The sequence below is a fragment of the Dasypus novemcinctus genome, chromosome 9, assembly GCF_030445035.2.
Source record: "Dasypus novemcinctus isolate mDasNov1 chromosome 9, mDasNov1.1.hap2, whole genome shotgun sequence".
Classification (NCBI taxonomy): domain Eukaryota; kingdom Metazoa; phylum Chordata; class Mammalia; order Cingulata; family Dasypodidae; genus Dasypus; species Dasypus novemcinctus.
The window spans coordinates 103,968,406-103,994,164 of NC_080681.1; the positions used below are offsets into that span (position 1 = coordinate 103,968,406).

The window sequence follows — 25,759 nt, forward strand, 5'->3', positions numbered from 1 at the left end:
ATAAAGCATACAATCTACCCAAAGTGTACAATCAATGGTATTTGTTAAAATCACATAATTGTGTATGTATCAGTTCAATCATTGTTTTCATCCAATATTAATAATAATAAACCAAAAAACCCTACAAACAAAACTCTATTCTTTATTTTATTTTTTTTAAAGATTTATTTATTTATTTCTCTTCCCTTCCCCCCCTCACCCCAGTTGTCTGTTCTCTGTATCTATTTGCTGCGTGTTCTTCTTTTGTCCACTTCTGTTGTCAGCGGCACAGGAATCTGTGTTTCTTTTTTTTTTGTTGCGTCATCTTGTTGTGTCAGCTCTCCATGTGTGCAGTGCCAATCCTGGGCAGGCTGCACTTTCTTTTGTGCTGGGTGGCTTTCCTTATGGGGCGCACTCCTTGAGCATGGGGCTCCCCTAAGTGGGCATACCCCTGCGTGGCACAGCACTCCTTGTGCGCATTAGTGCTGTGCGTGGGCCAGCTGCACATGGGTCAAGGAGGCCCAGGGTTTGAACTGCGGACCTCCCATGTGGTAGATGGATGCTTTAACCATTGGGCCAAGTCCGCTTCCCTCTGTACTCTTTAATATTCACCTTTCTATCTCTCTAAGCTTCCCGTGCCATACATAGTTGCTATTTCATTTCCGTCTTCCTAACTTATTTTGTTCATTAATATTTTTCTTTTCTTAAGCATTTTTTCAATTTTACTGATTCATATTAATAAGGTATAATTTCATCCAAAGAGTACTAATCAGTGATATTTGGTATAATCACGTTTGTGCATTCATCACACCAATCATTCCCAGAGTACTTTCTTTATTCCAATAATAATAAGCAAAAATAAATAAACACAAAACTCATCACCTCTCAATCTCTCTTTGCCTGGCCTGCTGTACATAGCTGCTGTTCTTTTTCCTTCTGTCTAGTATATTTGTGTCTATATTTTGTAAAAACAGTCTTTCATCTGCAATATCACCCATATTCGTATTTTACATGAAGTTTTACTATCTTATACAGTCCCATGTTAACAGTTTTTAGCTTTCCTTCTAGTAATATATATGACCTTAGACGTTCCATTTCAACCACTGTCATACCCATACAGTAGCACTGCTAGTTACAAACACTATGATATGCTTTAACCATTTCTATTCACTTCCAACGAATTACAAACAACCTTTTTAACAATTCTGTACAGATTAACCCTCAGCTTTCCATTTTCTACCCTCCTTCTATTTTCTAGTGACCTATATTATAATTACTAACTCCATGGGTTTACACAGTATATTTAGTTCATAATAGCACAATCATATGGTATTTGTCCTTTTGTGTCTGACTTGCTTCATTCAACATAATCCATGTTGTCACATGCTTCATGACTTCATTTCTTCTTACTACTGCATACTATTCCATCGTGTGCATATACCACTATTTGTTTATCCATTCATCAGTTGATAGACACCTGGGTTGTTTGCAACTTCTGGTAATCATGAATAATGCCGCTATGAACATCAGTGTGCAGATCTCTGTCTGTGTCTCTGCTTTCAGTTCTTCTGGGTATATACCTAGTAATGATATTTCTGGGTCACATGGCAAGTCTGTTTTCATCTTCCCTAGGAACTACCAAACAGCCCTCCACATTGGCTGTATTCTACATTCCCACCAATAGGTTTTCAGATTTTTTTGATGGTGACCCAGAGTACAAAATAAATTTTACATCGTTGACTTTCTTGCACAGATATGTGCACAAACACATAATCGAAATAATATTACCTGTGATTCATTCTGATATTTCCTGTTTTCTATTTCATTAAAAAAAAACTCAAACTAGTCACAAATTACTAAGTTGATTTCACTACCCACAAATGGGATGGGAAACACAGTTTCAAAAACATTAAAATAAACTCTAAAGACTGAAACTAGACTGATCATGTATTAAGAAGAAACCTTTGTCCAAGTGTGATCGCATGGTGTTAGGTGATGTTCCTGCTTGCTTTCTTTGGAAGGCAGATTAGTTCTGAGCATTGAGTCTTCTACCCACAAGAATGAGGATCCTATTCCTAGTCCAGTGTGTCATGTTCTAATCCTGTCTACTTTGTAGGAGAGACTGACCTGGAGTGCTCTATTAACAGTGGATGAGGGTGCAACCAAGCCATTGAGTCCTGAAAAGTGATGAAAGAGTTCTTTACTTGAACATTTGGAGATAGTGACTGGCTTCATGTTCCCTGACCCAACTCAGCAATATTGTAACTCCCTGTTCTGCTAAGAGAAAAGCCAGTGGCTCCTAGGAGATTAGCTTCCAGAGTGTCATACCTTCAGCCCATGCTACAATTGCACCATAATAGGGAACGAAGGTGGGGAGAAAAGGAAGTTTTCTCATATCTCTGTATCAGAGGGAGGAGCCTTTGGTTTTAATTAGATTTTGATAAAATAGCTCACCAGATTTGGTATACAGGCATACCTCAAGAGATGTTGTCAACTCAGTTTGAGATCACTGTAATAAAACAAGTTATATGAGGTTTTTTTTTTGTTTCCCTGTGTATATAAATTTATGTTCACAGTACACTGCAGTCCATTACATGTGCAATAACATTGTGTCAAAAAAAAACAATGTACGTATCTTAATTTAAAAATAGTTTATTGCTAAAAAATGCTAACTACCAGAGTCAAAATCTTTTTGCTGGTGGATGGTCTTCCCTCAGTGTTGATGGCTGCTGACTTACCAGGGTGGTGATTCCTGAAGGTTGGGATAATTGTGGCAGTTTCTTAAAAAGGACAACAATGAAGTTTGCTGCATTGATTAATTCTTCCTTTCATGAAAAATTACTCTGTAGTATGAGATGTTGTCTGATAGCATTTTATGCACCGAACTTTCAAAATTAGAATAAGTTCTTTCAAACTCTGCCACTGCTTTATCAACTAAGTTTGTGTAATAATCGAAATTCTTTGTTGTCATTTCAACAGTTTTCACAGCATTTTTACCAGAAATGAATTCCATCTCACGAAATCACTTTCTTTGTTCATTCATAAAAAGCAATTCCTCAACTGTTTTATCATGACATTGCAGCAAATTCAGTCATATCTTCAGGGTCCACTTGTAATTTTAGGCCTCTCGCTATTTCCAACACATTGGCAGTTACTTCTTCCACTGAAGTCGTCAGCCTTTCAAAATCATCCATGAGGGTTTAATCAACTTCTTTCAGACTCCTGTTAATGCTGATATTTTGACCTCCTCTTAATGGCATCTAGAATGGGAATCCTTTCCAGAATGTTTTCACTTTACTTTGTCCGGATATATCAGAGGAATCACTATGGCAGCTATAGCCATACAAAATGTATTTCTTTATTTAATAATAAGACTTGAAAGTAGAACTGACTCCTTGATCTGTGGGTTACAGAACGGATGTTGTTTTAGGAGGCATGAAAACAACATTAATTTCATTGTACAGGTCCATCAGAGCTCTTGCTCTTGGGTAACCTCATGAACCAACCTCTGCTAGCTTCAAACTTTTGTTCTGCAGCTTTCTCACCTCTCTCAGCCTTCATAGAATTGAGGAGAGTTAGGGCCTTGCTGTGCATTAGGTTTTGGCTTTCAGGTATGGTGTAGCTGGTTTGATCTTCTATCCAGACCACCAAAACTTTCTCCATGTCAGCAATAGGCTGTTCTGCATTCTTATCATTTGTGTGTTCACTGGAGTAGCACTTTTGATTTCTTTCAAGAACTAATTTGGCTTGAAAACTTTGGGAAGTGGAAATTTTTCTCATAATGGCTTTTTGTGATGATTATTAAAGTATCCAAGGGACTGACCTTTGGAAGAAATTGTCTCTTGAATAAGGCACTGTTAATACCCTTCTTTTTCAGTCCTTGAAGGCAAAATTAAGATTAATGGTTGGAAGTTTAAGAATAGCATATTTTGCTTGGGTATATGAGGAAGACTTGTTAAGTGTTTTGAAGTATTGACAGATTTGTAGGGTTCTTCTTAGACCCATAAGGAGCAGCATCAGCTAGTTGAACAAGTGCCATGGTCCTGGCTTGATTTAGTTTCCTTATGTCTCTAGAGCCTTTATTAAGTACCAAGCTCTGTGCTTGGCAGTAGGGATCTAGACTTAAGTAAGATTTGTTCCTGGCATCAATAAAATCTTCATAGAGCCAAACAGTTGGTGAATTAATCTTCAGAAATGTTTGTTCCCTCTCACTGCTGATCCTGAGGTGTCGGGGCAGTATCCAGACAAGCCACAGCTTAAGAGAGGGCCCCCTTCTAAGAGTTCTATCTGGATTTGTCTCCTTATAGCAATGTTGTGGAGAAGTGTGTCACTCATGCCTCACGCACGGAGCGCGCTGTGCTTATTGATGAGGTGTGCACCATGAACGATGGTTCCCACAGTGCCTTATACACCATGATGAAGGACCAGTACGCCAACTACGTGGTCCAGAAGATGATCGATGTGGCAGAGCCAGCCCAGCGAAAGATTGTCATGCATAAGGTAGGCCACATGGGTAGGCTCTCACTCAGACACAAGCTGGGGTGCTTTAATTTTTAAAATTCAAGGGGGTGGGCATCTTGTTTTTGAGGTATTTGTCACTGGACTGTGCCATATGCTGTATCCCTTTTTCCTTTTATCTAGAGTGGCCATTGTCCTCTACTTTCTCAGTAACCTACTAATGTGTGATGGTCTCACATTTAGTTACTGTGAGGTATTTCCCAGATTTTTATTCCACATTTCTACTCCTCAGATCCTATGCTCTGGGAAACCAATTTATCAACCCCAACAAAGCAACCTTACTTCCTTTTTCCTCCCCCTTCCCTCTTATTAATTCATTTCACCTACATTTACTTAAAACAAGGCCCTTAGTGGGCCCCCCACTCTCTCATTCATGGGCTCACAGAGCTAAGACCTAATCCCTCCCCACAAAGAGTACAGTGATGTGGAGAAAGCAACACAAAACCATGGTGAGCACACAGAATCCCGTGGAAACACACATGGGAGACTCGTAACCCTGCCCAGAGTCTTTGAGGGAATGTTTTGCAGAAGTCAGTGCTAAAAGAGGAAGTAGGCAGGAGAAAAAGGAGCAGAAATCTGAACTCTCAGGTGCTGTAAGTTGGGTGCTGACATCCAGAAAATACCCAAGGAGGCCTGCGCCTCAGGGTCATCACAGAGTAGGTCCAAGCAGGTCCAGCTGGCCCACAGGGACCCCAGGGCCCAGGAAACAAAACACACCCACAGGCAAGGCAATACTTGCAGCTGTGTTTGTGCCAGGCAGTGCTGTGAGCCTTGGGATGCTTCTGATCTGCACCCTCAGCCTCTGTGCTCTGAACTCAGTCAGCCCTTCCCAGTTGAGGAGGTGGCCATTGTCTGGCAATGATGACCCACTTGCCCTCACTGAGAGCAAAGCTCGATAATGAGAACCTTTGTTATGGACTCAAGTTCTGAGTCAGACAAGGCACCTACCTGCAATTAAGAACAAAAAACCAAAAACCTATACCGGTATTGGTAATGGCAGTTGAAGGCTGGGAGATTTCAGAGTCCTTATAGTTGTGAGACTCTTAGATATAAGAGTTCAAATGCTGGTGAAGGGAGAAGGAATGTTGTGGACATGTAGCAGTTTGGAGAACATCAATTCATTCACATAACAAATAGTCCTTAAGGGCATACTGTATACCAGGCCCTCCTTTCAACCAGGCTATATTAGTGAACAAAGCAGTATTGTGCCCAATAGTTACAGTAACGCTGGGGAAATATTGGGGAGGGTGTGAGAGAAAGTGGCAGGGTGCCTTTTCTAATGTGGGTGTACAGAGAAGGCTTCCCAAGGAGTGACATTTGAGTACAGCCTGGAACCTTTCCAGACAGAACAAGTAGTGTAGAGATTTGGAAGCAGGAGACAAAGAACTAAATTAATTTCAATAGGGCAGGACTATGTTGACAATCAAATTACATTTCAAAAAAATTTGATGAATGGCCCTTGTAATTTGATGGAGGTGAGTTAGCAGGAGATGATGTAGCGGGGATATGAAACTGGAGGATGTTCAGATAGTTGAGCCAAGAGATGGTGATGGCTTGAGAGTGGAAAAAAAATTGGGAATTAGGATTGAGAAAAGCTTGGTAACTGGATGATTGATGGAGTTGAGAAAGGGAAAAATCTCAAGAATCCCTTTTAGGTTTTCAGCTCTTTTGCCAGTAAGCAGTATCCTTTTCAAAGAGAGGAAACACTGGAAAAGGAACAGGGTGATTAAGATTCATCTTTTAAATGAAATAAAAGATGGAGTTGATTAGTGTGTATGTGTTTGGAAGAAGAAGAGTATAAAAGTTAAATGGCTCGACTTGTCAGCAGCCAGTCCCAGATTTAATAAAGAGGTGAATGAATTGAATTTCACTTAGTTTCTAGAAGGGGAACTCTGAAAATTTATCATGGATGGGGACCTTGATCTTCGAGTTTTAATGACAAGTACATTGTCCTCAATACAACCAAATGAAAATGCAGTGTTCCTTCCCTTTAGGCAAGTTGTCTGGATCACACTACTCTAGAATAGAATCAAGGACTGTTTGCAGTTTCCCAAATAGGCTCTTAGGTGGAAATGTGATGTGTGTCCTGTGTGCAATGCAGAAGTGCTATCAAAGATCTTCTTACCCTTCCTTTCTTTGGGGGCACAGCTACACTGACAAAATTTCTGCCTTTGTGGCGTGCTCAGTATAGAGCATTCATCTTTCCCTACCTGCTCCTAGTTCATTTGTCTAAAGTGTTTGAGCATGCAAGTCCAAGTTTGGATGGCAAAACTGGATAATAAGCCATGGTCCTTCACTGTCTATGTGGAAAATCTGATGGTTAAGCCAATAATTCCAAACACAGTGTTATATGCTTTAACTCAGGTATGCAGAAAGTTCCATGAACTTATAGAAAAGGAAAGGTGGCTGTAATGCAGCACCCTTGAGTTGTTTGGGGTGCACAGGGGTTCTTGATGTGGATCAGCCCAGGGTGGGGGAGAACAGAAGCAAATGCTTGTCAAAGTGAGCAAGAACTTGGGTTCGAGAGGGTAAGAGATGAGGCTGTCACAGTAGGCAGTACAGTGAGAGTACAGTGGGGAGAAGAACTTCTGGAGGAGCCAGACAGCTTTGGCTCAGAAACCTGTGTTATTCCATATGAGCTATTTGACTTTGGATGAATAACTTAAGCACTCTGTGCCTTTCTTCCTTTCTTTCCTCTGTAAAATGGGGATACTAATATACTTTTACTGCGTAAGGATAATTATGAGGATTAAACAAACAGTGCCTGGCTCATAAAGTTAGCCATTTTTTATTGCTGTCATTATTAGCTTTCTGTGATCCACTGTGAATTGGAGAGACAGGGTCAGGTGGTAAACTCAGGCCTCATTGTGCCCTGAAATAAACCCCTCAGGAGGGCCTCGGCTTCTTGCACAGGGCCACAGGGACATGTACATGTGCCTCCAGAGAAGTTCTGTGCTGTTGGTGGGTGGCAGATGATGTGGTTTATCAGTTGATCAGGATATACTTTCTCCCAGTACTGTCCCAGAAGTGGTCCTTGGCTGTCCAGCCTCCAGAGCCCTCACACCCTGCATTAAAGCTCAGAACAGGAGCTACTTTCCTCATCTGTTGGGCCACAAAAGCTGAGAGAATTCGGGTGACTTGGCTGAACCAGTGAAAGGTCTTCCTGTGGGGTGTGCATACGTGTGGCGTATTGTGCACATGCAGCTGGGTCTGCATGCCCCGACCTGTTTTCAGGCCTGTATAACACAAACTGTCCTTTCTCCCCAGATCCGGCCTCATATTGCAACTCTTCGCAAGTACACCTATGGCAAGCACATTCTGGCCAAGCTGGAGAAATACTACATGAAGAATGGCGTTGACTTAGGACCCATCTGTGGCCCCCCTAATGGTATTATCTGAGGCAGTGTCCCCATCTCCCCTACCCCCACTGACCTTACTGGCCCACTGGCAAATCCAACCAGCAACCAGAAATGTTCTAGTATAGAGTCTAAAATGGATAACTGGTTGCTTCAGGATTACCCCCCTCCAAAAAAAGGAATCAAATCCACAGGTGGAAAAGCCTTTGTAAATTTGTTTAATTTTATTACGCATAACATGTACTAATTATTTTTTTTAATTGACTAATTGCCCTGCTGTTTTACTGGTGTATAGGATACTTGTACATAGGTAACCAATGTACATGGGAGGCCACATATTTTGTTCACTGTTGTACCTATATTTCACATGTGAAAACTTTCAGGGTGGTTGGTTTAACAAAAAAAGTTTTAAAAAAAAATAGAAAAAAAGATTTTTAACTCATTTGCCTTGCCGGCAAGTTTTGCAAATAGCTCTTCTCCCCTCATTTTAGTAAAAAACAAAAATGAAACAAAAAAACCTGAGAAGTTTGAATTTTAGTTAAATGACCCAAACCGGCATTTAACGCTGTTTATATATGAAAAAAAAACACACAAAAAAAGATATATATATATATATATAAATATATATAAAATGAAAGTGTTTCAGAGTTGCTAAAACCTCAATTTATGATATTACGTTTATGAAACTTCTAAAAATTGCCTTTTTGGAGACTACATTATGATAAAAGAAGATAGTGTCTGTTTTTTGAGGAGGAGACGTGAGCACCCAGAAAGTCTTTCATGGCCGGCGGGTGTAATGTTTACTGCCTACTGGATTTTTTTCTGTTAACATTGAAAGGCAAAATCTGATTATTTAGCATGAGAAAAAAAATCCAACTCTGCTTTTGGTCTTGCTTCTATAAATATATAGTGTATACTTGGTGTAGACTTTGCATATATACAAATTTGTAGTATTTTCTTGTTTTGATGTCTAATCTGTATCTATAATGTACCCTAGTAGTCGAACATACTTTTGATTGTACAATTGTACATTTGTATACCTGTAATGTAAATGTGGAGAAGTTTGAATCAACATAAACACGTTTTTTGGTAAGAAAAGAGAATTAGCCAGCCCTGTGCATTCAGTGTATATTCACACCTTTTATGGTCGTAGATAGAGTGTTGTATATTGTAAATTGTAATTTCAACCAGAAGTAAATTTTTTTCTTTTGAAGGAATAAATGTTCTTTATACAGCCTAGTTAATGTTTAAAAAGAAAAAATAATAGCTTGGTTTTATTTGTCATCTAGTCAAGCGGTAGCGAAATCCTTTCTAAATGTTATTCCAGATGATTCAGTTCACACTAGTGTTTTTTTAATCCTTAAAAAGTAATGTTTTGCTTATTTTGTGACAGTCAGAAGGACGTGCAAAAGTTCAGCCCTGCCCTAGCTTTCCTTACAATCAGAGCCCCTCTCACCTTGTAAAGTGTGAATTGCCCTTCTTTTTTGTACAGAAGATGAACTGTATTTTGCATTTTGTCTACTTGTAAGTGAATGTAACATACTGTCAATTTTCCTTGTTTGAATATAGAATTGTAACACTACACGGTGTACATTTCCAGAGCCTTGTGTATATTTCCAATGAACTTTTTTGCAAGCACACTTGTAACCATATGTGTATAATTAACAAACCTGTGTATGCTTATGCCTGGGCAACTATTTTTTGTAACTCTTGTGTAGATTGTCTCTAAACAATGTGTGATCTTTATTTTGAAAAATACAGAACTTTGGAATCTGGGTTTGTGCTTTATTTTAACTCTTTCCCCCTTGCCCCGCAATATAGCCTTTTCCTTGCCATTGCTTCTCTTTCTGTTGTTTTTGTTTTTGCTTTGGGGATGGCAAAACAGGGCAGGTGTGTAAAACTTGTGACTCTTGAGCCAAATCTGACCCAAAGGTGTTTGGTTAAGCTTGCACAACACTTTCAGAATCAAGAAATTCCATGTAATGATCCAGATTTCCAACTCCGTAGAGAAATCAGAATATTCACCTTTGTGGGTCTTGACGTAAACTGATCACGAGCATTTTATTCACTCTTCTCAAAAGCCTGCGTTCTTTGACCCATTCTTTACAGGTGCTCTTTATTCATTTGCTCTTACCTCTCTGGCCTTTGCAACATTTGTTTGTGATCCCTGGGGATATGGATGAGACTCCAGTGAATTATAAATGTGTCCCAGCAGAGCTAAGTGCTAGGGTGGATCTAATTTTTCAAGGTGAAACAGTAAATGATGTGCCTGGATTGCTCTGTGGTCTGAGCTCCCCATCTCCCCTTTTTTTCTGTTTGGGCTGTTCCTGTCCTTACCCTTCCAACCCATACCCACATGGTGAGGCTGGCCCACACTGTCCCAGGATCCTAACTTACTTATCCTCAGGCAGGAAACATTCTCCAGCTTTTGGTACAAGAGGTTCTTGTTCGGTTAAGGTACCTGTTGTTTGTGCCTGAGGATGTCCATTTTCCTTTCCCCACCACCTTTCCTCCAAAAGCAACTTTGCAAAACTGTTTCTGAAACTTTGGTCAATGTTAACAGCTGCAGGATGGACTCAGTAAGGGAGGCTTTGGTTGAGGAGGGCAGATGAGAGCCTCTACCCGCTCATCATCTGGAAGTGAAGCCTCGGAGTGGTGGCAGAAGGAACTTAACATGGTCCCATCTCAAGGGTAAGGGATGGTCAATTCCAGGGCCTGTAGTTGGGCAATAAAAGGAGGAAAAGGAAGCTCAGATGATGTACATTTCCTCTCCAGGACCTGGGTTTGCTTCAACATGTGTAAGCATGTTCCTCCCCAGCATTGTCCCACTGCAGTAGGCAGCACTGGCTTACCAGACAGCAGGATGCCAGTGAAGGGGTGTGAACTGTGGCAGAGTAGCAGGCTGGCTGTCACAGCTCTGGATTCAGATGGCCCTGGGGTCAAGCATGGGGTTCACCACTTAACTGTATGCCTTGGGGCAAGTTAATTTACTGTGCCTTTAACTGCATTCTTTGCTGGAAATTGGTGGTACGTATATGATCATGTATATCTCTAAACATGCATATGCCGTTGTGAATACGTATGTTTATGTAAAGTGGTTCTCCCATCATGTCATGGGAAGTTCTGGCTATAGATGTGTTTGAGTTGTACCAAATTCTTGCAGAGATAGTGTGTTTAAGTTCAAAGGTTTGGAGGCTTGGATTTCTTTCTCCCATTTGTCTCTGTGACCTTGGGAAAATAATTTAACCTGCCTGAGCCCCAGTTTCCTCTTCTGTAAGATGGGTAAAATAGTAAAATAGGATAATTAATAAGTACATATGAAACGTCTGGCACATAATAGGGAAATCACATGTTGGTTTTCTCTTTCCCCCTGTAATTTTTTACACTTTTTAAATTAAATAATAGATCACAATGAACGTTAACATTAAAAAAACATTAAAAAACAAAAAACAAGCTTCCCATTTACCCCACTCCCCCCCACCCCATCATTTTTGTAAATGTATTTTTTTGAAGATATATACATCACACAAAAAAGTTACATTAAAAAATGTAAGAGGTTCCCATATACCCCCGTACCCCCCCCATCCCACTCCTCCCACACCAACAGCCTCCATTGTGGCGCACTCATCGCACTCGGTGAACACATTTCGGAGCACTGCTGCACAACATAGATAATAGTTTTTACCCTGTAGTTCACACTCTCCCCCAGTACATTCAGTGGGTTATGGCAGGATATTATAAAGTCCAGCATCTGACCTTGCAATATCATTTAGGACGACTCAAGTTCCCCAAAATGCCCCCACATCACATCTCTTCTACCATCTCCCTGCCCTCAGCAACACTGTGGCCACTTTCTCCACCTCGATGCTGCAATTTATTCTATTACTAGTCACAATAGTTTTATAGTAGAGTATCAGTAAGTCCACTCTAATCCATATTTTATTCCTCCATTCTGTGGGCCCTGGGATGGTGATGTCCACTCCACCTCTATATCTAGACGGGGCTTAGATTCCACATGGCTGATGGATGCAATTCCTCTGTTTGCAGTTGTTGGCACTCTTGATTCCCTGGTGTCTCGGAGGTTGACCATCTTCACCTCCGTTAGATGACCTGGTTAAAGCCCAGTGAACCAGAGAGTAGGAGTCACAACTCTGCTGAGGCTCAGGGCCCAGCTGGCACATGGGCCATCCAGAGATTCAAGTCCCCTGAGTATGCACCTCCCTAGCACCAACCACAGGTTCAGTAAAAGTGACAGAAGAGGCCATGTTTAGGAAGGTCGCGTCGGAGTCCAGCTCCATTACACTCAGGAGCACAAATTCCCCTGTAATGTTTTTACTTGAACTTTGTACTCAAGTTTTTCCTCTTTTAAAGATTCTCTCAGTATTTAGTGAAGTGTTTCATTTTTGTGCTTTTTTAAGTGGTAGCAAAGCAAGGAACCGGATTGGAAATGTGATTACTTTCATCCCCCTGGTTCCCCTTATTTCAAGCCTGGTTTGAGACCTGGAGAACACACAGGCTTTTGAGTCAAACAAATTTTATTACATGGGAGAGCTCTCTGAGGCCCAGTTTCCTCTGTAAATGAGGAAAAGAATAGCTGTGTCAAAGGTTAGTTGTGAAGATTAAATGAAATTATGTAGCTTAGCACAGCACCTGGTTAATAAATCTAATTGATCTAATACATGGTAACTCACTGTATTCCCTTAAAAAATCACGTGTCCATGAACAAAACAAGAAGTTTATGTAATGTCATTTATTGTGTGCCAGACACCCAAGAGATGGTTTTTGCATGTTCTTTCATTCCTCACAGCAGCCCTGCAAGGCATGTGCTATTATCCTGGTCTCATGGCCCTCTGCAGGAATGAGCTTCATGGAGCAGGCTGAACTCTGGGCTAGCTGCCAAAGGAGGGGTGCACACTAGCTGCTAGCAAGACTGCCTCAAGGGTGCAATGTCTGAGACTGACACCAACTAGGTACCTGCATTCCTGATCTCTCTTCCATTGTCCCACCAATGTGGATTCTCACTATTTTCATAATAACCCTTTACATGGGCACAGTGCTTTACAGTTTACAGAGCACTTTCGCATTCACGATTCCTTGATCCTCATGAAAGCCTTTGGGAGTTAGATGACCTACCTTCTACAGGTAAACTTGAGCTCCAGGGAGTGCAAATGAACCCAACCACCCAGTGCGTCAGTAACCAAGTAAGTATCATAGTCTGAGGTTTCCCAACTCCCAGTTCAGTGCTCTGTCCCATGCCATCTTGTGATTGCAACGTCCCTTCAGCCCCAGGAATGTCTTCTCTTTTTGAGGCTCAGAGCTGGGTTGGAGAAGAGTGAGCTGAGGTAGCAAAGCATCCTTTTCAGGGAGGAAACCTGGGACTTAATGTAATTACTAGTAATAGCCACACGAGGGTGCTGCTGCCCAAAGAAAGCATCAGGGGAGCCTGAGGGCGCTACAGTTCGAAGGCCTGGGATGGCGTGCTCCTGGCCTGAGTGTTAGGAGTCCCACCCAGGGACCAGAGGCCTGGAGATTAAGCTTACTCCCTTTTGCCCACCAGCGTCACCCCTGCCCCCAGCCATCCCTTCCTCTGGCTTGTGGGGGGAGGGCGTGTCATGGATTTGGCTCACAGGCCCCAGCTTTGCCTTTGATTCAGTGCGACCTCTGGCAAATCCCTGACCTCTCTGGGCCTCGGTATCTCCAACTGTCGCATGGCATAGTTGTCCCAGCCCTGCCCCCTGCAAGGGCTGGTGTGAGGTCAGGTGGTTGGGGCTGAAGAGGGCGGGCCCAGGCCTCTGCTGATGTAACCCAAGGCCCTGCCGCCTCTCTCTGGGGCCACATCCCTGGCTTAGGCTACGAGTTTCCAAATGACTGAAACCTCCAAATCGTGATGACCGGCAACTGCCTGGCTTCAAATTCCAGCTGCACCTGACCCTCTGCTGTGACCTTTCTAGGGTATTTACCCTCCTAAGCCTCTGTTTCCTCCCTGGTAAAGTGAGGATGATAGTAGCCCTGGTTCGAAGGGCTGGTGTGAGGACTAATGGAGAGAACACACTGGAAGCACTTGGCACAGGGCTGGGCACACAAAAAGCTATAAGTTGGAGTTGTTTAAATGATTGCCCCTTGAGTTTTCCCTGGTATGTGGTGGCCCTTGTTTGTTTCACCGGGTGTGACTGTTTAATTTATCCTCCAAACTGGGACACTTTCAAGCACGGAGCGGGTGCTCTGAATTATCGCTGCCCGCAGGAGGCAGCCTGCAAGCTGGCGCTTCCTCCCGGTAGTCTCGCTGCTGCGCAGTCCCCTCCCACGCTGAATGGAGCTGACCTGTGGCACTGGTGGAGGGTGACTGCAGAGGCTAGGTCTCCCAAAACACTGTCGCTTCCAGCTGGCTCTCTGTGGGATCTCTGCTGGGTCTCGAGGGCCCTGGAACAGCCCCATGGAGAGGGCCACAGGGTGAGGAAGTGAGGTCTCCTACCCGCGAGCCAGAATTACCTTGCCAGCCACACCTGCCACCGTGGGAGCCTGCAGATGACCGCGACCCTGGCTGACATCCTGAGACCCCAAATCAGAACCACCCGTGTAAGCGGCTCCCGAATTCCTGAACCGCAGAAACTGTGCGGGAATATGTTGTGCGGTGATTTGTAATGCAGCAGTAGAAAACATACACAGCGTAAAAACTGGCCGGTCAACCCGTTCTGCCCTGGGCAAATTTCTCACATGCCACTAGGAGGCCCGCCCTGCCCTCCAGTATGGGGGGACCTTTGAGGGTCTGCTTCTGCCCCTGCCCACCCACTCCCACCCCACCAGCTCCCCATTGGCAGGACTCCGGCAAACGCCCTGGCGCTCCTCAGAGCTCAGGGCAGAAGCGTGTGCTTGGGCAGGGCCGGCCCAGGGACCCCAGGGGCGGCAGCCATCCTGTTCCGGGGCCCGCAGCGCTGTGGCAGTGCCTGAACCCCCTGCCTCTCAGCTCTGGGGCGGGAGGAACCCACCCAGCTCAGGCCTGGGCGAACCAGGCAGGGTGTGGCTTAGAAATCGAGGCCCCCTGAGCTCGCCGGGCCTGTGCTGAGCAGGGTGGGAGGACACTGGCCCCTTGCCTTGCTTACCCCTCTCAACACCGGGTGGAGGCAGGCATCATTCCCGGTCCTTCCCGAGAAGGAAGGGGCCGAGGCTGGGAAGTGGCAGAGCCCCCCGGGCCTCCCCTCGGAGCTGGGGATGCCAGGGTGCCTCCCTGCTCTGCCCACTGCCGTGCCCTGTCAGGGTCACCGGGTCACCCGCGGGTGCTGGGAAGTAAGTTTGGCTCCCTGGACACCATCCGTTCAGAGGAGGAGCCTCAGGCCTCGGCGGACGGAAGCGGCCTGCTCAGGGCCAGCCAGCGGCGAGGGCCAGAGCAGGGACCCGCCTCGCCTGCCCGCCCGGCCGCGTCCACTCGCCCAGCGCCTCTGCCGGTGCCTGCCGCGTGCAGGGGCGCGGTGCTCAGTTCAGCACCTACGTGGAGGGTTTGAGGCTCTCTAAGGACCCTGAAAATCCAAACCACATGGCCTGTAAGAGCCTGCAAGGCGGCGATGCCCACGGAGCGAGACCCAGGCCTGGAGGAGGGCATTGCCCTGCCCCCGGCCCACCAGTTCCTTTTCTCAAGCTCCAGGCTGCGGGCCACGCTCCCCCACCCCCTTTTTGGGTGACAGCCAGCTGGGCTGCTCTAGCCACAGGATGAGGTGAGAGAAAATATCTTTTTAGGGAGATTTTTTTCTTCTTCTTCCAGGAAAATGATTCCAAATGTGCAGTTTATTCTCGGGAATGTGGGTGTGTTAGTGGAAAAGCTCTGGGCAGCTTCCCCCTCCCTCTCCTCTCTCCTCCCTCCTCCTGCTCTCTCCCTCCTCCACCTCCCCCCCCCCCCCAGGGAAAAGGCAGGTGCGTGGCGGGGCCCACGGGCTTGCCTCCCCTACCCCGCCCTGGTCCCCACAATCACAGCTGTCTCCTCGCCCTGCGACCTTGCACAGGTTGCCTTACCAGTCTGAGGCTGTTTTCTCATCTGTCAAATGGGGAGAGAGGGACGTGGATTAGTCCCAACAGATAGGGCATCCACCTACCACATGGGAGGTGCACGGTTCAAACCCCGGGCCTCCTTGACCCGTGTGGAGCTGGCCCATGCGCAGTGCTGATGTGCGCAAGGAGTGCCGCACCACGCAGGGGTGTCCCCCGTGTAGGGGAGCCCCACCCGCAGGGAGTGCGCCCGTAAGGAGAGCCACCCAGCACGAAAGAAAGTGCAGCCTGCCCAGGAATGGTGCCGCACACACGGAGAGCTGATGCAGCAAGATGACGAACAAAACAAAACAGATTCCCAATGTCGCTGACAAGAACACAAGCGGACACAGAAGAGCACACAGCAAATGGACACAGAGGGCAGATAACGGGCAGGGGTGGGGGGAAGGGGAGAAAAATAAATTAAAAAAAATGGGGAGAGCGCGTGTCTTCCTCAGGAGGGGGACGTGGCACGGCGGAGGAGCCCTAGAGGGAGGCCGGCTGCCGAGGCTGGGGGCCGACTCAAAGCCGCTGAGCCGCTGCCGTGGGCCGGGGCCGCCTGGCCTGCGCGGGGCCTGGGGGCGGCTCAGGGGCGCTCCGTCCCGAGGGATGACCGGGAAGCCGGCCGGGCTCGAGGGAGCAGAGGGCTGCCCGCAGCAGCAACGGCCGAGCCGGGCTCCTCGGCCAGGACCAGGGGTAGAAGACCCGGAGGAGGGGAAATCACGACCCACTCAGCGGCTTCACGACTCCAGGCAGCGTGGAGGGTGCGGAGGGGCGGTGGGGAGGCCTCGGGCCAGGGAGGGGTGCTGGGGAGAGGCCGTGGCGGGTGTGGGGCTGGGGCGGCAGGGCCCGGCTTCCCACTCTGGGGGTCTCCAGCTAAGGGGAGAGACTGGGGGAAGAGCCCAGGAAACAGGAACTTGAAAGCTGGGGCCGAGGTCCCGGTCCCCAGAGAAGACAGAGAAGGAGCAGCCAGAGGCGAAGGAGGAAAACCAGGGTTAGGGCCCCCCGAGGCCAGCAGGAGGGGGCGTCAGGAGGGGGGTGGTCCACGGGGCTGAGGGTGAGCGAAGAGGGGGGAGCCTGGGGGTGGGACGAGGCTCCCCGCGGCCTCGCTGGGAGGGGGCCGGGCCCTGCCCTCCGCGTGTGCCTGCGCAGTGGGCACCCCAGGTAGGGTAGGGGGACACGGAGAAGGTGGCCAGCCGCCCAGAGGACCCGGGGGTGGCCTGAGCTCACAGGGGCTCGAGCCACGCAGATCTTGCCCGGGCCTGGCAGCCCGAGCAGGCGGCCATGGGGCGCGGCCAGGATGGCGGAGCAGCCACGGAGGACACCTGGAGGGACCTGAGGCCGCAGGGCTCCCGCGCGCCCGGGCCCCGAGCTGTGCGGGCCAGGCCGGAAGCACAGGGACAGAGCGTCTTGGCCAAGGAGTTCTTCCCGTGCTGAGGGGTTCTGAGCTCTCACCAACACCCGGCAGCTGGTTAGAAGGGGGCGTGGGTGAGGGAAGACGCCCGGGGCGGGGGCACAGGGGCTTGGGCTTCAGTCCCGGCCCGGCCACAGACTGCATGACCTCGGGCCAGTCCCTGCCTCTCAGATGAGCCGGGCAGAAGAGGCCGGGTGCGCGGGGCAAGCTGGACAGGCCCTGCGTGTCCTGTCGTTCTCGAATGTTCCCAGCCCCACCCACAGGCCTGACATCTGAAGCCTCCAGCCAGAGCTCAAGGCCTGGGAGGCCCTGCTCGGGGGCCACCTCCGAACACCCGTTCCTCCAAGGCCTACCTTCCAGGGCCCAGCGGAGATGTCGCCACCCCCAGGAAGCCTTCCTGGGTGCCTCCTCTATATCCAGACCCTCCCCTGGCACTGGCCCCTTGCTGCGCACGCTGCCTGCTGACTCTGCTGGGTGCCGCCCGGGCGTCTGGCTGGGCAGGGGTTAGTGAGGCTGCTGCCCGCGCCGGCTGCTTCCACAGCCATGCTCCTAATTCCGTCTTCCTGGCCCTTTCAAAAGGATAAACCTCGGGCGTCGCAGCGCCTGCCTGCCTGCCCGTTTTTGCCTCTACCCGGCTGGAGGCCCCCGAGCCTTCCCCTCTCCTCAGGCAGGGCCCCCACCTCTGCAGCCACCTGGGCCTGGACCTGCCCCAGAACGAGGCTTTCTGCAGCCACAGACCCTGCTCTGGGACCCCTCAGCTTCCCCTCGCCCCTCCTGCAAGCCAGCCCCGATCCTGCTGTGCGGCCCACGGACAAGGGCTGACTTCCGCCCCCTCCCCTGCGCCAGCCCCGAGAGGCCTCCAGGGAACACGGCAGGCTCCACAGTTTGCCAACCCCCCAGCTCCCAGGCCTAGGGCAGGTCTGAGTTCAAATCCTGGCCCCGTGCCCCGCACCCGTGTGTCCCGGGGGTGTCACCCAACCCCCCGAGCCTCCCTCTTCTCGCCGGGAAGAGCTCTCCCTGCCTTGCCTGAAACCCAGGCTGGAGGCATTGCCCCGTGTGTCCCTCACACACCAGGTCCCCTGGGCCCCAGGGGCTCCTGCGCTGATGGAGGCCAAGCCTTCCCCGGTGCTCTGCCGGCCCTGGGGCTCCCCCACTGCCCCGCAGCTCTGCTGACTGCTGCGCACCGTGGGCAGCAGGAGGCTCTGAGTCTCCCCAAGTTCCCTCCATGGCTCCAGCTCAGGACCCCGCCCACCCCCTGCCCTGGGCTCAACCTCCTGCCAGGATCCTGCTTCAGTTCCTCAGTTTTTGGGGTCACTGGCCTCCAGGACTGCCGTCACTTAGATTTTCTTGGTGATAAACCAAGGTTCTAGCCTCTACCCTGACTCTTGGGCCAGACCAGAAGCAGGGGTGGAGAAGGGTGGGGAGGGTGGGAGCAGGGGGAAAGTTCTCGGCATCCCAGAGGGATGGGGGTGGGGACTGTTCTCCAAGCCCTGGAACCAGGAAGGCACTTCGTGTCTGGGCGGCTGGTTTCGGTCACAAAGTCCTGCAGGCGCCCACGGTGGGGCCCAAGGCCCTGGCATCACATGGCTGGTTCAACCTCTGCTCACTTGCTGGCTGTGTAACTGGGGCAAGTTACTTGACTTCTCTGAGCTCCAGTCTCCCCAACAGTAAAACAAGGGTGAAGCGAGGGGCAAATTCAAGACCAGCACTCCCTGTGTGCCAGCCTCCACTCCGAGCTGCCCGCGTCCCAGCTCAACACCTGAGAGGCCAGCACTGTTTTTCCTCCAATTTGTTTGCTGTACCCAAGTCATGGAGGCATGGGGAGGAGGAAAGGAGAGTTTCTGGCAAGTGCTCAGAATGGCAAAGAGGAAGCCCTTGGCCGGTCCTGGCTGTCATGATTACATGGCAATGTTCAGTTGCAAAGAGATAGTCTGTTTAGCTGAACACTGGAGGGCAGGTGGGGTCAGGTAACAACGACTGAACACCTACTACTTGCCCGGCCTGGGAGGCAACTCTAAATAAGGTGCCTCAGGCCCTGCCTCTGGAGCTCAGAAACGCTGGCTGAGGCCTCCCGCTACCTCTTCTCTCCCTTGTTAGTCAGGAGGGCAAGGCCTGGGGGAGGGGTGGCGAGGCGTGGCTTCCGCGGGAGCCCGTGGGGCTCTCTGGGTGCCAGGCTGGCCTGTGTCCAGGGTTGGTGTGTGCGCGCGTGATTGCGTGAATTCCCCCGTGGATCTTGGGTTCACCCAGTAACTCTTTCCGGCATTCCTCGGGACCTGGCCTTCTGGTGAACGGGCTAAGAGCCTTGGGTGGCAGGATCTCGGCTCCGCCACGCACCAGCTGTGTGGCCTTCTCTGTGCCTTGGTTTTGTCATGTGTCGAATGTCTGCGTGCATGTCACGTGCCTGCCATGTCATCAGCTCTTCTTGAGCTCCACGATGATCATGACCTGCAGGTGCTCAGGTGCTCCCACTTCCCAGGCAAGACGGACTGAAAGTGAGGCGGGGAGGGTACAGGGTCCTGGGCAGGGGTGGGGCCAGCCCTGCGCCAGGGAGTCAGGAGGCTTCCCAAGAGAGATGCGTATTCGGAGGGGCGAAGGGGCTGGAGGGAGGGGGGCAGCGGGCGCAGCCTGTGGGGGGAGGGAAGATGGTGGGGGAAGGGAGACCCTGCGTGTGTCTGGATGTGTAGCAAGTGGGTGGGCTTGCAGGCACTGGGGGGCAGGGGGACATGTGGCTGCAGAGCTGGAGCGCGTGAGCATGAGGGTAGCTGAGAGTGAGCCCTGGTGGGCTCTGGGAGAGCCCGAGCAGGCGGGGGTGGCGGAACGAGCCTCCCAGTCTTGCCCTAGGTCTGGCCGTGACCTGTATCTGCGGGGAGCGGCAGGTGGCGCTCCCGGCCTGTCCAGTCTAACGCTCTCCTCTTCCCCCACCCCACCCAGGATGCCAGGGAAGGGGTGCTGCTGCATCCGGGAGCCGAGCCTGAGGACTGGCGGGACCACTCCTCCCGCCCGCCTCGTGCGTGGGCACTGGCCTAACGGTCTGCCTGCTGGCTAGTTCTCTGAACCTTGCAGACCTCCCAAGGCAGGGCACTTACTACCTGTCCGAGTAATTGCTGCCATCTGTGGCCAGCTCCAACTCTTCAAAGGTCCTCCTTCACCCAGAGCTGACACCGGGCTCCTCCTAGCACCCACCCCACCCCAGCCCCCCAGCCCCAACTAGCCCTTTGGGAGCTGGTCAGGACAACCACTCCCTCGGCCTGGGGTAGCCCCTTTAGGAGGTGGCTCTCTACCTCTACCTCTAGGTCCCTTTCTCTATAAGCATCGTCCCAGCCCCCTTTGCTGAGCCCTAGTACAAGGACAGAAAAGAGCTCATTTAATCCTTACACTGCGTCACCTGGCACACAGTAGGCACTCCATTTACATTTGCTGAATGAATGAAAGAACCCTGGTGTGGTTATTATCTCCGTATGACCGCTGGGAAATGGAGGCTCAGAGAGGTGAAGTTACTCATCCAAGATCACGCAGCTCACAACTGGCAGAACTGGTATGTGAACCCAGACTTGTCCAACCAAGAGCCAGAGCCTTCACCTCCAAGCTGTGCTGCTTCTATGCGAACCGGCCCCCTTTTACCGGGGTCCACCAGCCCCCCTCACCCATCTCCCCAAGATGCCCGTGAATCAGAATTCCAAAAGATGTGGGGATGGGATTTCCAGAGCCTGGAACCTGAGGACTTTTTTGAATTGGAAAGTCTCCCTCCCTCCCTGCCCTCTGCAGAGGGCAGCTAGCCTGACCCTACACACCCTTTGGGGTCAGCGTTCTCACCTCCTCTCAGGGAGCCCCTTTGAGCTCAGCCCCTCCCCCTCTGGGCCCTGAGGGACGGCGGCTCCCTCGGCCTGGGGCTCCAGGCTCAGCCCCCCCAGGCGGGCATCCCCTCATCTGCCTCCACTCATCCTGCTTTTGGGTCCCCTTTCCTTGGGGGAATTGCTCCAGTTTCAACCCAATTCAATTCCTGCTTCCTGCTGGCAGGCGCCGTGCTGGCGCCAGGGCACGGAGAGGCTGAGGGCAAAGACCTGCCGCCTCTACCCTTAGCAAATCACCGCCTCTCTCTGGGCCTCAGTTTCCCTGTCAAAGAAGTGGAGGGGCTGACAGCACCTTCCTCACGGGCCGGCTGAAAGGTTGAAATGAGAGCACCCATCTGAGGCGCCGGGCACCAAGCCGGCCCGAGGTCAGGGCTGAATCAGTGCTTCCCCGTGGCTGCCCTCGGAACGCCTGGGCGGAGGCGCGCGTGCGCGGAGGCGCAACGCCCATTCATCCAAAACTTCCTACCGAGCACCTTCTACCTGCCAGGCCCTGCTCTCCAGGTCTCCCTCCTGGAGGTCACGTGCTGGCATGTCAGCGGGGCATAAAGGCAAGGGAGACCCAGCACAAGCACGGCCCACCCTCCACCACGGGGAGTACGCTCCTCACACCACCCCAGGGTGAGGATCCCCGACTCAGAGAGCTGGGGCGGCTTGCCCGAGGCCACCCACCTCACCCCTGCCCAGCCGCGCTCCCCATCCCCGGGATGTCCCTGCTCCTCCAGTGGCGGGGCCCACGGTGCGGTGCAGAGGCTGAGCCCAGAGAGGGCCAGACTGGCCTGGGGTCACACAGCTCCCCAGCGTCCCAGGGTCTTGGCGGAGACATTTGAATGGAACCCTAAAGGGGAGCCACCTAACGGTAACGCGAACGCCACCCAGGAACTCAGGCGCGAGCCCGGGCCGGGCCCGCCCCAGGCCTTCCCACGCGGGGTCCTCCTCTTCCCACGCCCACCGCAGCCCGGGGGCGCGGTTCTGCCCGGCTCCGCACCCTCTGCGGCCGCGGGCTCGGCCAGGCGGGGCCCTGCTCCGGCCCCGGCCCCGGCCCCAGGGCTCTCGCCGCCGCCCGCTGCCCCGGCGGGGCCAGCGTGCGCGGGGCGCGCGGCGGGACGCGGGGCGCGCGGCCCGACGCGGCGAGGGGGCGGCGGGCGGCGGGCCCGGGGGCGGCGGCCGCGGGGGGCGCGCTCCGGCCCGCCCCGCCCCCGCGCCCCTCCTCCCGCTCCGCCCGCGCTGGGGGCGGCCCGCGGCGGCGCACGCTTCCTGCGGGCGCGGCTGCTGCGGGCTGGGAGCTGCGAGGCGGAGCCGGGCGGCCGAGCCGGGAGCCGCGGAGCCCAGCCAGCCGCGTCGGGCCGCCGCCGCCCCGCGCCCCGCGCCCCGCGCCCCGCGCCCCGCGCCCCGCGCCCCGCGCCCCGCGCCCCGCGCCCCGCGCCGCGCTCCGAACAAAGGCGCCCGCCGCCGCCCGCCGCCCGCCGCCGCCGCCATGAAGCCGGGGCCGCCGCACCGCGCCGGGGCCGCCCACGGGGCTGGCGCCGGGGCCGGGGCCGCGGCCGGGCCCGGGGCCCGCGGGCTGCTGCTGCCGCCGCTGCTGCTGCTGCTGCTGGCGGGGCGCGCCGCGGGGGTGAGTGACGCGCGCCCGGACCCCCGCCCCGGGCCCCCCGCCCCCGGCCCCCCTGCGAGGCCGCCCCCGCGCGCCCCTCCCCCGCCCCCTGCCCCGTGGGCGCCCCTCTTTTTGGCATTCGCGGGGAAGGCCACCCCCGCCCCCGGTCGCGTTTTAGGGGGTCATTTCCACTTCCTTCTGCACCCCCCACCCCCGAGGGAAGCCCGGGCGAGAACCGGAGCGCGGGTCAGCCCCCCCCTGCCCCCGCAGCCCTCCCACGGGCTCCGTGAACCCGCCTCCCAGGGGCGGAGCGGGGTCCCCTGCCCGGCGCTGGGGGGGGCGGCGAGGGCTGACGGCGGGCCGGGGGTCCTCGCGCGCGCGGGGCCCGGGCTGGGTGTGTCTGGGGTTGCGGAGTGCGCGTGGCTCTTGTCTCGTGGGTGTGCCCACACCGCGGCCACTTTTCGGGAACCGAGTGGATCCCGCTGCTGGAGGAGGATGTGCATTTGGCGTCCGCGACGGCGGCGAGGGTGGGGGGCCGGGGAGGGGGAGGGCGGAGGGCGACTTGTGCGAAGGTGACCCGAGGGGGCGAGTGACGGTGACCGAGTGTGCGCGGGCGCGTGTCCACCTTCGCGAAGACGCCGGGGTCGGCGCGGGATGCAGCGAGGGCTGGCGGGTGACTGCGCCCTCGGGGCCGGGCAGGTGCAGCGTGCCGGCCTGTGTGAGTGCGTGGCGATGGGTGTGCGTGCGTGGGCGCTGAGGGTGACCCGTTGTGCGCGGCAGGTGCCAGAGACCGGCTGGGCCCCGCTGGCCCTGGCCGCGTGTGCGTGCAGGGCCCGCCTGTGCTTGGGCCCGTGGGAGTGTGGGTGTGTGCAAGCGCGAGTGCAGCTGCCCGGGTGGCCCTGTGCACGGGGCAGGCACCCCGACGGAGGCTGAGTGGGTGCAGGTGGGTGTGTGTGTGACTCACCCCTGAGTGTCCCTGTGAGTGACCGCAACTGTCCTGGGTCTGAGCTGGGTCCCAGCTCCTTCAGGGGCAGCCAGAGCAGGAGGGTGGAGGGAGGAAGGGCCACCTCCTGCCTCCAGGTCCCCAGGTCCCCAGTGAATTCCTCCAGGTGCCTGTCTGGAGTGGGTGGGGACGGGCTTCCGGAGGCCTCCTTGGTTCCTTCCCCGAGCTAAGCCTGCCCTCCGGAGCTAAGCCTGCCCTCTGGTGTCCCGGCCTCCAGGCAACCCCCCGGGTGCTGCCCCGCCCCTGCAGGTCCCTTCCCTCTTTGGGCCTCAGTCTGCTGATCTTGAAAATGCGAGCACAGGCGGGGCCGGGAGGCTGCTTCTTGGGCGGACCGGCTGTAGCAGCCCTCCCCTCTGGGGACCGTGAGCTGGTGGGGAGGGGATGGGTGAGGCGTCTGGTGACCCCGGGTCGCCAGCTCTGCCCCTGGGAGGGTGAGGGGAAGAGAGCCGCTGGGGTCACTTTCAGCTTTGTTTCTAGATGACCGTCCTTGAAATCAAAGACTTGGGAATCCTGCAGCCCTGGGTTCAAATCCCGCTACTGCCACTGCCTCACCATGTGACCTTGGGCTAGTCACCTCGCGCCTCTGAGCCTCTCTTTTCCTCTCTGTGAGATGGGGCTGGTAGCCCCATGAAAGTGGGATGAGACAACGCTTGCACACAGAAGGAGCTCAATAAGTGGTGTGTAGGTGAATGGAAAGGGGCTCGGGACAAAGTGCTCTAGGCTTGGAGGTCGAGAGGGAATCCCGAGCTGTGTGAGCTTGGGCATGTCGCTTCCCTGGCTGAACAGCTGTCTGTCTGTCATCCATAAACCAGGGCATCGCCTCAGGGCCCAGGGGGTGGCGTGAAGGCACCAGTGGGCCTCAGGGAGGCAGGGCACCCTTGGGTCGGAGGACGGGGTGGAGGTGGGTGTGGTTCAGACCTAAGGCTGGGTGTCAGGTCACCCAGGCTCTGGGGTCTGGGCTGGGAGGCTGAGGGTGGGCCCAGCTTGGAGGCAAGGAGGGGCTGAGGCTGCAGGTGGGACGGGGGTCCCTCTCCAGGCTTCACGTCTTCCCAGTGGCACATCACCCCTGTGGAGCCTCATCTGGCCTGGGAGGCAAATGGTTAATGGGTGGTGCCGGGTTGCCTGGGGTGTCAAACAGAGGAGGAGGGTGATGCCTGCAGCAGGGTCACCCAGGTTAGACCAGAAGCACCAGGACTGGGGAGGCTCCGGGGGGCCTCTGGTGGGGGGCGCTGAGCACATCGCTGGGATGGGCGGTGATGGAAGAGGGACGAGTGGTGCCCCAGCTCTGCCGCCAGTGTGTGTGTGGACGCGGGGGTTCCCGGGTGGCCGCGGCAGGGGTGGGAGGTCTCATGCTGCAGATGGTGTGTTGGGGGGCATCTCCTTGGGGGGTTTCCCCTCGCCCGAGAGACCACTCAGCAGCACTCTGAGGGCCCCTGCCTCCAGGAGCACCCCAGCTGCTCTACTAAAGTCACCAGCCGGACAGGCTCGGAATGGGGGGATCCTGGAAGTTTTAGGTCTTGAAACATGGCTTAGGAGCCCAGGCTGGAAGGGGTTTTAGGTGTCATTTTGTCTTTCTTGAATACTCCTGGTGACGGGAGTTCATGACTCTGTGGCTGTATGACTTTGTGAAAGTTACTTAACCTCTCTGTGCCTTAGTTTCCGCCTCTGTAGAATGGGGAGAACACTAGCATGAAAGGGGCGGATGTGCCACGGCTTAGCATAGTGCATACTAAGTATTCAACAAATGTTGATTTCTTGTGTGTGTGTGTGTGTGTGTGTTTACAAGGCTGCCTTTCTGTGGTTGGGGAAGTGGTGGTGTGGGGAAGGCAGGTCATAAATGACTTCGGTTGGGGAATTCTTTTTGAATTCTTCAGGCCTGGGGGATCTTAGGCTGGACGCTGTGGTTCCTGCCCCCTTCCCTTGCACCCTTCGCAGCGTCTCGGAGCCCATTACCCCCCTGCCCTTCCGGCCCTTCTTGGGGTGCCAAGGTGAGACTGTCCTCACGGTAAAAATAAAAAGCTGTGGCTCTCT

The 25,759-nt window shown here is 52.9% G+C and overlaps 2 protein-coding genes and 1 non-coding gene across 35 annotated transcripts in view; all 3 read left to right on the forward strand.

Moving 5' to 3' along the window:
• The window catches only part of PUM1 (pumilio RNA binding family member 1), a 148,029-nt gene extending 139,659 nt beyond the window's left edge, over nt 1–8,370 (forward strand). For all 33 annotated transcript variants that reach the window (XM_004465723.5, XM_023590927.3, XM_004465725.5 and 30 more), the window contains 2 exons: nt 4,287–4,479; nt 7,765–8,370. In XM_004465723.5, coding sequence (XP_004465780.1) covers nt 4,287–4,479; nt 7,765–7,896 — 325 coding nt within the window. In that variant the 3' untranslated portion in view covers nt 7,897–8,370. The remainder of the gene's footprint in view (nt 1–4,286; nt 4,480–7,764) is intronic.
• Nucleotides 5,349–5,433, forward strand: LOC111765902 (small nucleolar RNA SNORD103/SNORD85). Its single transcript, XR_002798108.1, has one exon. It is a non-coding gene; the product is annotated as a small nucleolar RNA SNORD103/SNORD85 (small nucleolar RNA).
• A 14,161-nt stretch (nt 8,371–22,531) lies between the features above and the next one.
• The window catches only part of SDC3 (syndecan 3), a 37,330-nt gene continuing 34,102 nt past the window's right edge, over nt 22,532–25,759 (forward strand). The window contains exon 1 of the mRNA XM_058304023.2: nt 22,532–22,746. Coding sequence (XP_058160006.1) covers nt 22,609–22,746 — 138 coding nt within the window. The 5' untranslated portion in view covers nt 22,532–22,608. The remainder of the gene's footprint in view (nt 22,747–25,759) is intronic.